Source organism: Ambystoma mexicanum, chromosome 4p (assembly GCF_040938575.1).
Source record: "Ambystoma mexicanum isolate Mex_15411 chromosome 4p, UKY_AmexF1_1, whole genome shotgun sequence".
Taxonomy (NCBI): domain Eukaryota; kingdom Metazoa; phylum Chordata; class Amphibia; order Caudata; family Ambystomatidae; genus Ambystoma; species Ambystoma mexicanum.
In genome coordinates, this window is record NC_090927.1 from 1,218,879,404 (window position 1) to 1,218,896,947 (window position 17,544).

At 42.1% G+C, this 17,544-nt stretch overlaps 1 protein-coding gene across 2 annotated transcripts in view; it reads left to right on the top strand.

Moving 5' to 3' along the window:
* Positions 1-17,544, top strand: part of THUMPD2 (THUMP domain containing 2) — a 297,270-nt gene that overhangs the window by 196,291 nt on the left and 83,435 nt on the right. For both annotated transcript variants that reach the window (XM_069606871.1, XM_069606872.1), the window contains one exon: positions 14,962-15,033. In XM_069606871.1, the coding sequence (XP_069462972.1) occupies positions 14,962-15,033 (72 nt within the window). The remainder of the gene's footprint in view (positions 1-14,961; positions 15,034-17,544) is intronic.

A 17,544-nucleotide genomic window follows, 5' to 3' on the forward strand; every position in this document is an offset into this window, starting at 1 on the left:
ATCACCTGCCACTCTCTCCACAGACTGGGCTTCTACCTCTATTACAAGAAGTCCCATATGACACCATCTCAAAAGCTCCAGTTTATCGGGGCTGTACTGCATACATCCTTGGTGGGGGGGGGGGGGGGGTGAAAGCTTGTCACCCGAGGTGAAGGCTCAAAACATTCTGCAGATGGTCTTCAAGTTTCAGGGTGCCCAGCATCTCCCATCCTTCGACTTTTTGATGTTCCTCGGCCTCCTGGCAACCTGCATTTTTCTTATGCCAGAGGCTTGCTTGAGAATGATATCCCTTCAATGGTCTCTCAGGAAGCAATGTTCTCAGTTCTCAGACATGTCAGACCTACTTCAGATTCCAAGCAGGGTCACACAGGATCTCCTGTGGTGGGCCTGCCAGCACACCATTGGCCCGAGATGACAGTAGTGACGGATGCCTCACTCACCGGGTGTGTGAAGCACACGCCAACGATCTGCCAATCAGAGGTCTTTGGTCTCCATCGGAGTCCATACTACACATCAATCTTTTGGCGCTGAGAGCAATCAGACTTGTAGTGAAGGCTTTTCTGCCATCTGTTTGGGGCATGTCCTTCTGCCCTCCCTTCCTCAAAGAGAGGACCTTCCATCGCGAGAGGTCGGGTTCGCCATCCAAAGGTCAAGATACTCAGCCTTCACGCGTGGTTTCTGAGAGGCTGAGGTACAAGTATTGGGATCTCCGGATGACGTAATGGAGATTTTGCTTTCAGCCAGATGGCCACCAACAAAGTATTTGTACCACTGCCATTCAAACGAGTTCTGCAGCTGGTGCAGGGACAATAATGTGGACCATTTGCTTTGCAAAACACCAGCGGTGTTATCCTTTCTGCTGTACTTGGCCAGTCTGGAGCTTTATTTTGGGACCATTAAAGGTTATTTGGCAGCTCTTTCCATCTTCAAGCACTCATCTGAGGAAAATGTGTATTTTAAGATACTTTTTGGTGATACCATTTCTGAAGGGACTCACTAATGTGTTTCCTCCATCTCCCTTTCAGGTTCCCGTTTGGGACCTTAATCTGGTGTTAACATTTCCTGTGTGCACCATTGGAACCACACCATTCATGCCCCTTAAGGTTACTATCGTTCAAGACCATCTTGTTGGTAGCACTAACTTCAGCCCGAAGAGTAAGTGAGTTGCAGGCACTATCCTCTAAACCACCATTTACAATATGGCATAAGGACAAGGTTGTCCTGAGGGTCAAGAATTCATTCCTTCATTTCTACCCAAGGTCATTTCAGGCTTATTTAGGACAAAAGATTATGTTACCCGCTTACATTCCTCCACCTCATCGTGGCAAGGAGGCGGAGAGATTGCACAGGCTCGATCCACGAAGGACTTTGACCTTCTACATTTCAAGGTTGTCAAAACTTCATCTGGATGACCAACTATTAGGTTATACTGGTCATAGACTGGGACAGGCTGTAGCAAAGCAGACCTTATCTAGATGGATTATTCTAGCTGTTTCCGAATGCTACATGCTGGCGTGCAAGGATCCCCGAGAAGGCTTGACGGCCCATTCCACTAGTGGCATGGCTATTTCTTCTGCTCTGCAAAGAGCTGTTCCTATTAAAAACATTTGTGAGGCAGCTACTTGGTCTACAATACACACTTTAACTAAGCAGCAGGTCGGCAAAGAGATCACGTGCAATAATGGGGTCTTGAGCGGAGCGTCCTCCCTCTCAGCGAGACTACATCACCCGGGGGTCCTGTTTCCAACTGCTAACCACAGAGGAAAAATCTCTTCTCTTTATGGGGTCAGGTCCCCACCCCTTTCAGTTATGACTGCCCTCAGCCGAAGAGCAGGTCACAAGTGGAAGGGGTAAAGAGTGGAAACAACCAGCCAGAAGTGGAAAAACCCAGCTTCTCTCTCCTCATTCATACCCAGGACCCCTTATCACTGCGCTCCCTCTCTGGCTCGTCCTTCAGTGGACAATACAATAACTATTTTCCACAGTAAGTCCACTCGGCAACAACATTTATGTGACCTTGCCTTTGCGGCCGAGATGCACGTTTACTCCACTGAGTCCACGAAAAATGTAGGCTTTCATTACGGTTATGGGAGATGAGTGTCCAAGATGGCTGCGCATCAGCACCATGTTTTAGCTCTCATTTCTCAAAAGCTTTACAGATGGAAGCTTTGGAAAAGCTGTCCTCCGTTCTGTTCATGGAAACCATTGATGGCAAAATTCATACTCCCTCCACCACCAAAACAAACACTGCTTTGAGAGTCTATCAAAGATGAGGATTATGTGGGAGGACACAATGCATTCGAAGAACAAGTTACTTACCCCTGGTAAAGAACTGTGTTATCACATAACATAGTGTGTATGGACATTCCTTTATGGGGGCCTTCGGAATCACTGTACTAAGAGCCAGCCTGCATCATCTACTGAGAGCTTATGCCTGGTGACATGTCCAACGGTACTAATTGAGAGCCTTGGCTGTGGTGCTCTGTGCAAACCATATAGAGGGCAGAAGTACAGAACCCCCCGCCCCCCCGTCTTTACAGTATGTTGGTGTGAGGGTTAGATTTAGTTTAGACACAAGGTCAGCATGCTTTAGTTTTAGTTTCATAGAAAGGCACATTCGCTTTAGGATAGGGAATGTTTGGCCTTTATCCAACCCCCTTTCTGTTAATAAAATGGCTGATGTTGACAATATTACCACTTTGTGTCTGCCTCTCATTGTTCCAGAATTGTTTTACCAGCCGTTTTGAAGTTGAGATGGTGCGCTTTTGCTGGTTTTGCCAATTCTGGGAGGTTTGAGATGAGGCAGGAGTTTTCAGGTTATAAAGGATCCAGGGCTTGTTTTTTGAGAATGGGGGGCCTCTGGCAAGCTTCAATTGAGAAGGCAAGGTGCCATGTTCAAATGACTTGATGATGAGAGTTATGTTGTGGGAGAGTTGATCTGCTAGAGGAATTGCAATGGCGGCATGGCAGGAGTTTTAGGGTGCCAGATTGGCCAGCAGTCTTATATCCTATAGAATGGCATTGGTCTAAAAAGGGCCAACGTTGTCAAACTGGGATGTAGAGTGGGTGTGGGAGAAAGGGGATGTTGGAGGTGTACTAACAGAGGATATTCTCACTCGGTCTGGATTGATATGTGATTCTCGTCTGGGGAATGGTGTTTGTTGATTGGAGGAATGGGGAGAGTGGTGTAGAGGACATTTAGCAAGAATGGTTGCAGTTTGGATTTTGCTTAGTGTTTGGGGCAAATAATGCTTGGAAGAGTGGCAAGGGATTTGGGGATCAAGGAACTCTTGTAGTAATTGGTGGGTACCTTTCTGGAAGAGGAGGTTCTCATTTTGACAGTGTTTTTTGTTCTTTGGAACGTAGGGGTTGCTAAGGTAAGGGTTATCCTCTTTGAGGAACTTTGCTTGTGGTGTTGTGGTAGTAGATTCTTGTGTTTTTTGGACAGGGTTCTATTGTGATTGGGGAATGGCTGAGGAGTGGTATCATAAAGCGCATTGCGCTTGCTCTGTGTAGCAGCCTCCCTTTAGTTGATCTGCTTTTGAGGGTTCAGCCCTACTGTGGTAGGTAGCAATGGTTGTTGGAAATGAGGCAATCCAGCACTATCCGTGAAGCAATGGCAGGTGATGCAAATGCTGTCCGGCAGCTCTGAGTCGGACATGTTGGAGAATGTTAGCAGGGGAGAATGCAGCTGAAAGACTAGCAGTGAGAGGTGATGGGAGCGAATACCAGGAGAAGATGAGAAGCAAATGCTGGTAAGAAGCTGGATTTAACGCCCGAAGGAAGGAGACTGGACAGGAGGCAGGAGGATGCTTTTTGACATTGCATGGCTTTCTTATGGGGTTTTGCTATTGTAGATTCATGTGGCAGTCTTGTCTGCAGGGTCAGGCGGCTTGCTTCTCTTAGCTATCTTATGGTTGACCAGACAAGAATAGATCACAGGTTGGAGAAACAGAATGACAGTGCAGTCCACTGTTTGTGGGTGAATTTAGGGAAGGCCCTCTTTTCCTTTCTTGGATTCAGAAGGGATGGGGAAGTGGGAACGCCACTAAGTAGGAGGGCACCTGAGGAGCAGTGAAGGCCTTTTTATTAAATGTGTTAAATTCCAGCAGGCAAGGAGAAGGGGTGAAAACCCTGGCTGAAGAGAATGCGTGCAGAGTGAGAAGGCCTGTGAAAATGGAAGATGGGGAGCAGCATGGTTAACAAAGCTATCCACTGCATGGCCTGAGACACTGGCAGCGGAGGCAGGTCGCGTGTGAGCCGGGAGGAGCAGCTTTGTGCTGCAATCCCAGAGGTCACTGCAGTGGGAGGCCACAGCATCAACAGAGCAGCCATAATGTGGTGTGCCCATTCTGCTTTGGTAGAGCTAGCACCACAGCAGTTGCTCTAGTGTCAATCCGTGGGGTACAAAAGAAAGAACAGAATAACAGTAAGATGAGATGGGTAGGCTTAGGCCAGAAAGCCATGGTAGCAACTGGGGTTACTCCTTGTTTCCACCATCTTGAATTCCTAAGCACAATAATTAGTGCTTTGAATTCAATTATACTCATTTAGTCTTTGCACAAGCCCATCCTCTCATTTATTTTATTTTAGGTTTTATTACATGCTGAGAAACCAGGCAGGCATCAGACCGTGGAAACATTAAAACGCACATGACACTACAAAAAGACACATTATAGACCAGAATCTAAGCCCAGTCGGCAGTGGAGTAGCAAAATGAGCATCTATTCCAATAAATGCGTTTTCAGGAACTTTCGAAATGGGAATAATTTGCAATCCAAGTGTAGATCAGCTGGAAGGGCATTCCAGGCAGAGGATGCTGTGTAAGGAAAAGGTTTTCTGCCATAATGTCCAACATGTCTGACTGTGAGTTCAAGAGAGTGATTTCCGTACTGTGGTAAGACCTAAAGCCTGACTGTGTTTGATGAAAGACGTATTTGTAGCCTATAAAATCTTGGACATGTTTTGTGGCAACTTTGTCAAGAATCCTTAGGAAAACAAGTGTTTTTGTCATTGGTCTTAAATCCTAGTGCTTCACCCAGTTGCAAATTCCCACCTGCCCTTAACTATGACAAATAAACCTTTAATTCTATTCCATCACCACCCTTTATAGTATTGAAACTGCTCTTTGGTAGAGGCCTGCCAGAGTACCATATTTAAGTGCATTACTTTCGGGTTAAACATTGGGAAAGGATGTGAACTAGTTAGAAAACCTTCAGAATGGTTGTAGCTTGAGACCGACTTGGGACAGGTTGTCCCTAACAAAATGAGCTCTCCATTGAAAAATAAACGTTCATATTTAAATTGGTCCTAGCTTAGCCAGCTTCTTTTATAGCTCCTTTTCAGACGGTACCTGAATTCCTTCGACAGTTTTGTACAGCTGTGGGAAGTGCAGCTCTGGACTAACCACCTTCACATGCAAGATTATGCACAACAGTACACCACAGACCTCCATGAAGGAACTTTCCAGCATGATTGGTGATACAGTGCCCCTTTCAAACTTAATATGCTGATCCTTATTCGCGTGGAGGGGTGTCATATCACTGAATTGAATTCTCTTAGGAGGCAGGTGCATTGTTGTATGGAAATGGCAAATGATCTGATGAAGGAGACTCGTACTCCTCTCGCACATTAGATGCATAGCCATTAGCATACACTCTTTTTTTCTGTCACTGTATAATATTTTAACAAGGCCCGTGTTTCCATAGGGATTAAGAGCAAAAGGGCACCCAAGGAATATCCTGTTTTAGCATCTAAAACACTGCAGTGTCTTGGAGCTGCAGACTAAGCTGAAGCAAGATTGAAAAAAGAAAACATTTCTCAGAAACTTTTTAATGTCAATATAATGTTTTCATTGTTCGGAGAACCTTGTGTGAATATGAAATTCATGCAAGTCACATATTTGAGGGGGCTACACTTGAACATTCTTCTGATGCTGACTAATCGTCGGTCTCGGATCTGAGGTTAGTGTTTATAATGATCAACAATAAGTACAAACTACAATATTTCAATATTATATTTTTGTCTATACCAGATCACAATTCCCCCCCACTTTATCGCCAGACTAAAAATAAAAGAAACAACTTTCTGTAAAATGCATAATCCTACCTTTTCACCATTATATAAATTCTGTTTTTGAAAAGGTCTAGTCTGTAATTTAATCGTCGTTCAATATAATGAATTAAAATGGCAAGACCTTGTAAGGAATTTGTTGCATGCCTAGTATCAAACTAAAGCTTCGCCATTTGCTATTTACTCTTTTACCGTTTGAGACAAACCAAATCAAGCTGACATTAGAGAGGTATTTAAATAAAGCTCCACAGTTACCTTCTGAAGATCTTAGTTGCATGTGGAATCTACCTAGTATTGAAGGACATTACCTAATGGTTCTTGTAGTGTCTGCATATATTCCCAGAAACACTATTTATTTTTTATTAATTCAATTTCTTTATTGCCATATTCTTAAAATATGAAACTAAAACATCAGATCACGGCTGTGCTAGTAATGAACAATAACACTGTTAACCTCATTTGCTGAAAATATGCAAGCCTTAATAAAAAAAACACCCCCACCAACCCCAAATCAATACATTTGTCGTTCTTGAGAACATCATGTGTGCAAGGAAATCAACAGACGTGTTGCATCCTTGTATCCCGCTACGGATGTAGGCCAAACATATATGAAGGTAGAGAGTTATTTCATGCCAGTGCAGGCTATTCTTTATGGGGGTTGTTACCTATCAGGACTGATAGAACCATAATGCTTCCACTTCTCTGACCAATCGCTTGTTTTCAAGTCCCTCATCAGCATCGTATTGTGCTGCGGGCGCTTACTACCTATAGCACAGAGGAGGAGTTGTGTCGCTGTCCAGATCTGTATGAGTCGTATATAGTTACTGCACTGCATTCCACATCGGCTGCCCCATGAGTCATAAGTTGGTCAAAGGGTATGTTGTACCCTAAATAAATGTATCTGCAAGGTCCCAGAATGTATCTGCTTTTGTAGTATCAGCTGTCTTGCGAAAGCATTCCGACACTGCAGCGCATATTTTGGATGATGGCATCTGCCATTTCTTCTCCAACGACGGTGCTGTCGCTTTCCAGTCTATAAGGATATCTTTCCGCACTGTAAAAAAAAAATATATATATTAAATGGATCCGCCTGCAGACCATTGCTTTTGAATGCCATTCATCTATGTCAATTCCAAACAACATTGAGGCGGGATACATTGCCATTGTGATATCCTGTATGCTCCTCAGTTGATGAGACCATGGACCACAAAGGCACAATCTTTGGGCACGACCAAAACACATGTCCCATAGTCCCCAATCCCCCACATTTATGCCAACAATGCTGATAGAACAATTCCCATGCTGTATAATCTAATTGCGGTAAAATAGGTTCTATGAATAATCTTAAATTGCATTTCTCCTTGCTTCAGATGGCATGAAGTGCATTTAATCATAGAGAAGAATTGCTAGATGTCTTCTATAGTTAGCATAATACCCAAATCCTCCGCCCACATGTCTGCCAGCGTCAGAATTATCTTATGTTTATGTGCGCAAAGGGCATAAAATGTCTTGATTCTTTGATACCTTAACAGGTCTCGGGCGAATGCTGCCTGGCATGTTGATGGTTCCCTCATCAATGATTCCCTATTCATATTGGTGTTGATAACTGGGTGTATGGCTCTGTTTCTAAACCAGTCTGTGTTTGAAAGGTCTAGTATGGTTTTGGCTTCTGAGAAAGGTATGGAATTGGCATCGTCAAGCAGGTCCATTACCCTAAAATGTTTCCTGCTCATATGTTGCTGTATGTGAATCGGTTCACGTGTGCCATACGACAATAGGGCTTGCAGAAAAACCTCTTTTGAATTTGGAAATGGGGCATGATAATTGAAGACGCATATGACGTGCCAACCAACAAACGCAAATATGGGCAAGACCACACGTTCAGTAAGTCTGAGAATCAGACCGCTGGTCCAAGGTTCATATACAAAATTTGACTGGACCTTTAGTGCTGCATTTTATTGATCATAATTGCACCGCTGACAAACCAGATTAGATCAGAGAGGTTTCACTTAAGGAACAAATATGGATTTTTCAGTCTTGGAACATATGGTGATTGGTTTAATGAACAATTGAATTGGGACCGTTTAACCTAATAACCCCACCTTTCTTGTTTTTTGACTATTCTTAATCTTCAGTATTGTTTTCATCTTAATATTCCCTATTTGACATTGGAAACATTTGGGCTGATGGATTCTCAATAAAGCTCAGTCCTCTAATGGGGTAATTGTGTGATGTCTTATTTTATATGGTAGTATATGACGTTTTTGGTCCCAAAGATTTGTATTAGTTTACATCAAGCAGTGTCCCTCCAAAATGGCTGATCATTTTGCCATGTATTTTCTTGTGCTCAAAATGTCAGATGTAGGCATCCCTCTCATTTTGTTAGGGCAGGCTTGTAGCATTATTGTTACATATCCTACCTAGATGGTCATTCTGTTGTTGCCCATGATTTAATAATTTGTATTGTTAGCCAGTATTCCAATATTTAATATGAAGGAATCGGCATTCTTGGTCTACCATACAACTTATGCCTTCTTATTTTCCCTTTGGCTTGCTAACATTACATGTTTAATTAGTTCATTCCATTTAACAGAGACACACACAGATAGGGGTCTCCATCCCTAAAATATAATAATCTGCCCAGTGTTAAGTGAAAAGGCAGAGATGAGGAGGTACTGAAGGACAGGGGATGTTGCCACCTCATTCCCCTAAGAGCACAAATGAACAGAAGGTGTACTGTAGTGTGACTGGAGAGGTTTCATCGGGTTCTGGATTATCAGGGTCAACCCCATTTTTTTACCTGGGCAAAATGTTACCCGGCTCTAGCCTCATCCTACAGTTTGCTGTGCTCAACCCCGTTTAGGATGGTGTTCACTACGAGTCCAGGGAAGGCTGGACCATAAGAGACTGACAAAACTAGCATACGCTTTTGAGGCATGAATACAGCTCAGGAATATTGTGGTGTAATTCTAAGTCTAAGTGTCTCAATAAAGGGCAACGTCTCCTCGATGAATTCTTGTCACAACTCATCCACTCGCAGCCAGCAGCCTCCCATTATCGAATGTGTACGTCTGCTATCGCACTCTCCACACAGAAGGTGTCTATGTGATGAACAAATAAGTATATGTTTTGTATGTAAAAGACACCATGATCTGAGACCGTTTATTGTGTGTTAATAGAAGTGTCAGCATACATAAGCTACAGTTGGCCCTAAGCTATAAGGAACAGGAGAAGGGGTAGTCTATGATTCTTGCTTAATATATCATTACTAATCGGTTATATCACAGACCGCCCCCCCTACCACGCAATAACACAAAATTAAGGGTTTGACCTTTTGTATACATGAATCTAAATGTAAGCCATGTCTGGATTTGACCTGGTGGTCTCTGGTCTACAATTAGACTGGCCAAAAACCTAATGATGTCATTTTATCATCCGCTTGGTTACTTATAACCTCCCTGGACAGGGACTTTTTTGTATTCTCTGTCTGGAACTGGGTTTTGCCCAAAACAAGGCATTTGGGTTCAGCCCAATGAAAAAGCTTTCGTTTTTGCTGGTTAAACGGTTGCCACCTTGCAGGAATGACATTTCCGGGCAAATGATTCTGAACACAGCAGCCAGAAATCGACCCCTTATGGAAGGCTACAATTCTATTCTATTTAATTTTTATAAGGCACTAAATCGCCCACAGGCCTCAGAGCGCTGCAATGGAACCAAATCACTGTGACCTTTTACATATATAAGGGAAGCGGGGGGAGACCCTCCCCTTAGTTGATTCATCTTTGGACACTTGAAGTAGAAGGATCCTTTTGGAACATGTTTGGGAGTGCAGGCTTCCCAACACTCCTCTGCCATTGAGGTGAAGACCACGATTTCCAAGAAGAGGCAAGCTCTTCCCCCCTAACCATCTTATGGTGACCTGCAGTCTGGATAATGCCTACTGCTACGGAGACCACAGATACCCCTGAACCTGCTCATTTGAGTTGACAAAATCCTTCAGGTGCTGTCTAAAAATATTCCTAGTTGGGAAGTGTAGAAGAAACTGTGCCTCTGGAAACTCTGGACAGGCTCCTCTCAGCGCCCAGAAGCCGAGAAACCCTGATCAACCCTGTTTTTCCAGCTTTAATCTTTTTCTGAAGCACTTGCAACTGCAAGCATCCGGAGCTGCCTTTGACACCAGACGCTAAATTGTGAGGAGACGTATTATGGGTATGTCTGTAGTGGTAAAAATATCTGGTCCATAAATACTGCATGTTTTTAAAATACCACCTAATAATGAGTTGGGATTGCATGGGGATTTTACTGCATGTCATATGTAAAATATGTATGTAGTAATTTCTAATGGATACAGAGGTTGTGTGCCACTTATTGTGTGCCTACTTAGACCGCCTAACAGCTTATTTACAAAGCATCAGGGATATGCGGTTGTCTATAGTGTCAAAAGGCTCTGCATAAGTCTATCAGGTCTCACATTGCCTTGTTGCCCTTTATCTGTTATTTTACAATGCTAACCCTTCACATCTAAGGACATCATTTTGACTATGGTGGTAATGATAAAACAAAATGTATTTTAATTACTTAAACACTGCATAGGATAAATGTTTTTTAACCCCATGCAGTAATATCTATGTATTCATGAGTTATAAATATAGTGTGAAATCCCAACTGCTAGTTAGGTCGTAAATGTATACCACATGTGGTTACGGTTACTCCCATACTGGCAATTAAACCTTCTGTCATGCTTTGAGCAGACTAGGTGGGCGGGCACATCTTTCTGCTTCTGTTTTGTTACTACTTGGCATTATTTCTTGTTACAGTAATTTAAAACACCTCGGGCAGGGGGTTCGCTAAATGCACACAATCCAAGCCGAAGGTCACGTTTTGCAGATGAAATCTTTTATTTACTAATACAGCATGAATAATAAATTAATAATTGTTTTGTAGAGATGCATTCAGGATTGTAAAGTGGTGTCCACTGGAGGGAGACACAATGCTGTGTTCTGATGCACGGCTTTAAGCAGCTTGTGGGTTACATGCAGAATGTGTGTGATGCCATTGCTTGTCCTCCGTCAACTCTGTGTCTCTGCAAATGTGCTTCTTCGCTTTTCATAGACAATCAAAATCTTAGAAGCCTGGGGGTTCAAATTATCATTTCATATGTGATTTCCATTGAGCTTTTGTTTGTTTTAGTTTTAAACATCTAATATTGGGGCAACCCTTAACCCACATCAGGTTATTAGAGGGAAAGTGGAGGCTCATGGATTAGTCTCTGTAATTCTTCAATACATATGGGTGTGCTGCAGGCCCTTGAATCATTTATTTAGCAAGCATGAGGTGTGATGTTCAAGTCGCAGGTTGGAATGCGTTTAAGACGGTCTCAGCCTTGCATCTTTCTGAGGTTGATGATTAAATGAGTACCAATTCTAGTTGATGATAATAATTGTACATAAAAATGCTTCAAGTAAAGTGGTTTGGGAGAAAGTTGTACAGGGAATTACCTAGTCCGAATCAGACATTTTGTATAGGACTTGAGAATTGGGAGTCCTTGTAGGCACCTGCTTCCGAGGTATACCTAGTGTTAATTACTAAAATTATTTCCTTGACCTACCGTTATGCGAGGGACTGCTGTTTTAAGATTCCATGTAGAATACCAGTAAATAACAAGACCTATTCACAACCACTTGATAGAAACATCAGGGATAAGAAAAGAGTGATGAGAAAGAAACTTAGGAAACTCTCTAACTCTGGCAAAGAAATATGGTAGTGGAACATTATAAGGTCATAAAACAGGACAATCGCAGATGGTTGCTTTACTATAAAAAAAAGAACAAAGGTTACTTTACTGGAAAACTGTAGTCCAGACTCTTGAGAAAAACTGTGTACATAGTTTCTGTAGAGCGGTTAATCAGAAGCCTAGAGTTTCCAAGCTGACCGTGGGAGCCTCGAAGGAGTCATGTCTAACATGTTGGGTGTGGCTGGAGGTCTTATTGTACTCCCGCTGCAGCAGAATATCTCTGGCATCTTAGACATACTTTGTGTGACATAGTACCATTCATCTAAAAAACTAAGGATTCTAGAGCCCCAGGACCGGATTGCATTTCTAACGCTCTTATGAGAAAATATCTGGATATTTGGGGCATAGTCCTTTTCTCTCCATTTAAGTTCATTCTCGAGACAGACTGCCAGAAACCTGGACGAAGAGCTTAATTGTCCAGTCTATAAACTGGGTCTGCAAAATGACCCAAAACATTATTGCATTTTAGCAATGCATTATGCTCCCGCCAAAATATTTGCAAGGGTATTTTTGGATGAGTTAACTACTTGGGCAGTGAAAAAGTAATTCTTCCCTTCAATCAAACAGGTTTGCACAAGACTTATTCCACTGTCAATAATATAATGACCTTGAAACTACTTGGTCAGCCCATCTATGTAGCTTACATAGAGTAGCGTTTAGCTCTGTGTTCAACACAGTAAACCGTAGTAAACTCTGCATGAAATTGCAAACCTGGGGTATTCCACGAGGACACCTCCAGATCATAAGTGAATTGTATTGTAGCACAATGCAAGGGTAGGATGTAATGCTGGGATATGCAGATACTCTGCTCCTTATCAGTTAGGCCCCAAAGGGGTTACAGACCCTATTGAGTCTGCTACAGTCATATGCTGAGGAGCATGCTTTTACGATTAACACCTTGAAAACCAAGACTGTCTTTTAAAGGCACCTAGGAAATTTCACTGGAGACTGCAGGTTAACATAGTGGAGAGTGTGACAGTATAAAATTATCTTGGAGTCACTTTAGATGACAAACTTTTAGCTCGGGAGCTCACGTAGAAAAAAATAGGACAGGAATTGAAACAGCTAAGAGCACTAAAGATGTTTGCATTTCAACATGCAGGATATTCTCTGACTGCATTAATAACTGTTAAATGAAAATTGTACCAAAATTGATGCATGGGAGTGTGAAATTGTGAGTTGATCAGATTGCAGAATCTCTGCATTAAAATGTTGCTTCGTATGAGAACCCCTATTGAATTTATATTGTATGAACTTAATATACCCTCTGTACTTGCGCTCTTAGCTATGCAGCAGGTCATGTATTATTGGAAATTAGCAAGGACAGCTGGTTACTCCTTGCTCACCTTGTTGACAACTAAGGCGACGAGGAGCATATGCATAATAAGACAGACTGACACTTGTACTGAGATTTTACAGCAAGACATCAAATGGGAAAATCAGCTGGAGCTTAACCCCATAAACATGACTAGATCTATATACAAGATACAAATGAAGATGCGTTAGATGACGTTCAAATCTAGCAGAAGAGGCATCTAATAGACATTACAACCATGGATCTACTCTTCCTCCAAAGTCTGGACTTTATTTAAAGGAATTTCCCAATTGCTTTGTGCACATGGAGTACTTGAGGATCAAATGTAATCTTATGGACACCCTTGGGCCCAGATTCAAAATTATTAGAACAGGTTGTACGTGCAGGCTTTGTTGCTCTGGCAAAATAGAGTCCACTAAACACTACTTTGCGCATGTAAATTCCTAACTAATTGGTGCTAGGTACTGTGCACCAGACTCTTTGTGGCGTGAATACCTGGAAGCAATGGGCCTCATTACAAGTTAGCCGGTCCGGATTTAACAGTGCCGGTAAACCCGTACTGGCACCATTTCCCCGACTAGCTAACTACGAGTTCTGCGGCCGGTGGTGTTACATCCGCCAGGTCTGACCTGGCGGGCATAACGCCACTGGCCGCAGACGGACGTGGAAACACTGGCACCATTACTGCCTGGTGCCAGTGTTTCCACGGCCCCCATTCCCGTGGAGTCCTGAATGGGGAGTAACAGAATGCCGGCTCAGTAATTACCGGACCACCGGGGCTGTAATGCCCCAGTAATTCCGGCGCTGGTAATTCATTCGAAGTCCGGCTGCAACCTGCCGGTTTTTCCTGCTCGGTTACCGCCGGACTTGGAATGAGGCCCAATTACTTATCTCTTATCTATCATTTAACTAACTTATGGAAAGAGGTAAATTAGCTCCTGGAATGAGAATTCCTTGTTGATTCTGTGAGGCAATTCTATAGTGCCCTGTGACTGATTACATGGATTTTCTGGTATTGGATGAGTTGATTTAGTGACGTTTACTAATGCCTGGAGATACTGAGTTTAAAATGATGCACTTGAATGTTTGCGAATATCTTGGGGAATTCATATGCAATTGTATGGTAACTTGGAATTTATTTTATAAAAAGCCTATATTTGGCTGTGTTATAATTAAAAATAATAATTGTATAAACAAATGCTCCAAGTAAAGTGGTTTGGCCCAAAGTATATAAAAGTGACTACTGTTGTTTTTATTCCTCAGCTGTGATAAATAAATCTGTGTTCAGTAGTAATCACATCTGAACAGCTAAAAGATGTGCATTCCACATGGGAAAAAGTTACTATCTTATACACCAGTAACTTGCTGGCTTCTGTGGGAGAACGGTTAGCGCCCAAGTGTTTTTCTCTCCTGTCCTAATGGTACTGCACACTCGTAGATGGCTCATTTGAAAGCACTCACAGGCAGGCATATAGGTCACATAGGAAGTAATTCCGGACATATTTGTTTGTGAAGCTACTCCTCAAAGATGCCCCTGCACTGAGCATTTGTAAAGGGCCATTCTGAAATGGATTTGAGAGAGCTAAAGTCGCCTGCTAATCAATTAGTCCTCAGATTATGTCAATCTTCTATATGCCAAATCTACTGGCCATTCCTTACATTGTCTTATTTAAAACCAGTGTCTTCATTAATGCAATACCAATAACCTAGGTACTCTGTATTTAGTTTAATTATTACTGTATTTACCGTTTTAACAACCCCCATGTTGTTTTGTTTTTAGGTAGGTGCATTGGTTTTAGATCCCATGTGTGGGCTCGGAACTATTCTTCTGGAAGCTGCAAAGGAATGGCCTGTACGTATCATAGTCTATTTCTGAAATTTGTATATAACCTTTTGCAAAAAGGCTTTGAAATAAAGATGTTACTCATCCTTATCCATAGAAAAATTGTATGTCGTGATATTTGTATAGTGCATATCTGCCATCATCATGAGCCTGAACACTTAAGATTGTCAGAGAGTTTGGCAGGCTATTCTTTGAACAAACATGATAAACACTACATTGTGCTGTAGGAGAAGGACATTACATGATAACATACATTTTTGATTGCAAGCAAATGACAAATGTCGAACGGTTGACCAGTACTTAGAAATGTACTTAGCAGTTGTATGTATTGGTGCAGGGTGTTTGCTGGAATAAGCACAGAATTTGGCATGGGACATGATCAATTAACGTGGGTCTGCTGAACTCAAAAACTGAAGCGAGCCGCGTTTGTTTACGCGACTATCTATTCCTTGAGCAACTGATTGCAGTTGAGGGCCCTGAAAGTACATGTTGGGTAGAACTGTACATTAAATGCATATTTACTCTTCATGATTGCAGGAAAATCATTTTTGTCAGAGACTTCTATTACTGTAACATTATATAGCAGTTGTTTGTTTTGGGCGCTGTGTGTCGCTTTGTCAGGGAATGTGTTTGCTGGCATGGACACTGAATTTGGCATGGCGCACTAAATGGTGAAGCAATTAATGTGCATAGATGCAGCTCCCTATCCCAAAAGCAACCGATTGCAGATAGAGTCCTCTGAGATGTCGTGTTTGACAGTACTTTACATTTAAAAAAAAAATTGGGTTCACACTGCCAGTCATAGCACAAAACAATGCATACAGAAGTTTGTACATACAATTGCAGGAGGTGCTTTGTTAAAGTTGAATGACTATACTGTGACATTGCAGAAAATGTGGGTTTGACAGGCTGTGTACTGGTTTTTGCAGTGAGAAAGCAGAATAAGCATAATAGTGGCTCTAACATTTAATGAGGGAAAGGTCTGATTTGCATGTTGGGTATGTATACACAGTGATGGAAGTGTGCTACAAAAGTAGTGGAACTGGGACTTCAGTGGAGGCTCAGTTATATGTGAGGGAGCAAGTTGGTTTCCTAAGGATGAATAATAAATCCTTATCAACAATATTAACTAAGCATTTATCCTGAGAGAACAACTTGACTGATTTTCCAAAAATCGGGTAGAGATTGAGATGGGGAGTGAGAATTTCTCAATGTCAGCAGGTCCTCCTCCATCTTGTGATAGTGAAGATGAAGAACAAAAGTGTCCATCTTTCATGGACACTCCCGTCCCTTGCACACATATGGACACTGAAAGAAATCTTTCAGTCAGATTTGTACGAAGACTTTCAATCTCGTGACGCCATTTTTTGGTAGAACAATTTTTAGGAAACTTGAATTACCACAATTGGCAATGTATTCAAAATATAGAAAAGTATAGCACATATCACTCATATAAATCATATCGGTTCGTCAAGTGCATGTCAACGGTTACATTGCTTAATTTAGCATTCATTGTATTCAAGCATTTTGTCAACATAAAGAAGAATGTTTAAAACATAGATTCATGTAAAAAAATAAAGCTCTATGCGTTTCGAGAGAATTCTCTCTTCAGGAGCAAAAAAATTGTAATTCTTTCGTAATCACATTAGGTTAACATTTCTAGAACGTAAATCACAGCAGTTCCTCAGTTGCCTTGGAAGCTGTCTTTAGTATGTCAGCTGCTGATACCAATGTGAATACCAATAGTATTAATGCAGCAGTGATTATTTATGTTCTCTATCATTTACGACCTGAGAGATGTGTTTTGAGTTATCTTACACGACTATTGTCCGTGTAGCCATAAAAGAAACAGTCTTTTGATTCCAGTGAATCCACAGTGGTAGTATTCTGTGTGTATTGGTTGCTAGACAATGTATTCTTAGCAATTCTGCGTGCCGTACGTTAGATGTAGCCGTGCTTTGTATGCTAAGCCCTATGGGATATTGAGTCCATTTTCTCCCAATTGTTTAACAATGTCATAAACTAGCTCTTGGGTTCCATTATAGCTCACATAGCGAGGCTCCGTCCATCTTGTTTGGACAGTCTCATTGTAGAATTCTGTAGCTGTTGGGGATAAGGACATCTATGTGTGGTGATGGGGTCTCTGATGTATGCTGCGTGGTTGATTGCTGAGAGGACATTGGCAATCATCACTTTTTGTGTAGTGATGGATTCTAAGCGCTGATGGGGGTCTATGGTGGCACGGGTGAAGTTTCTGTAATTCAGGGTCCATGATTTTACTGGTGAGCGGCATGATTGCTGATGGTGGGAATGGGCTGGTTTGGGAGAAGGTTGCAAGACCTATTCGAGGGAGCTTAGCTGATGTTGGAGGAGAAGGGGTTTTGTTTCTGGGGCATTCTGGTCCAAACAGGAATAGTTTTTTTTTTTGTCTGCCTTTCGCAGGCTTCTCTCGGCACTGTGTTCGATCGAACGCTTAAAGCAAGGAGCAGGCCTAAGCAGGTGGGTGGGGCTTAGGTCGAG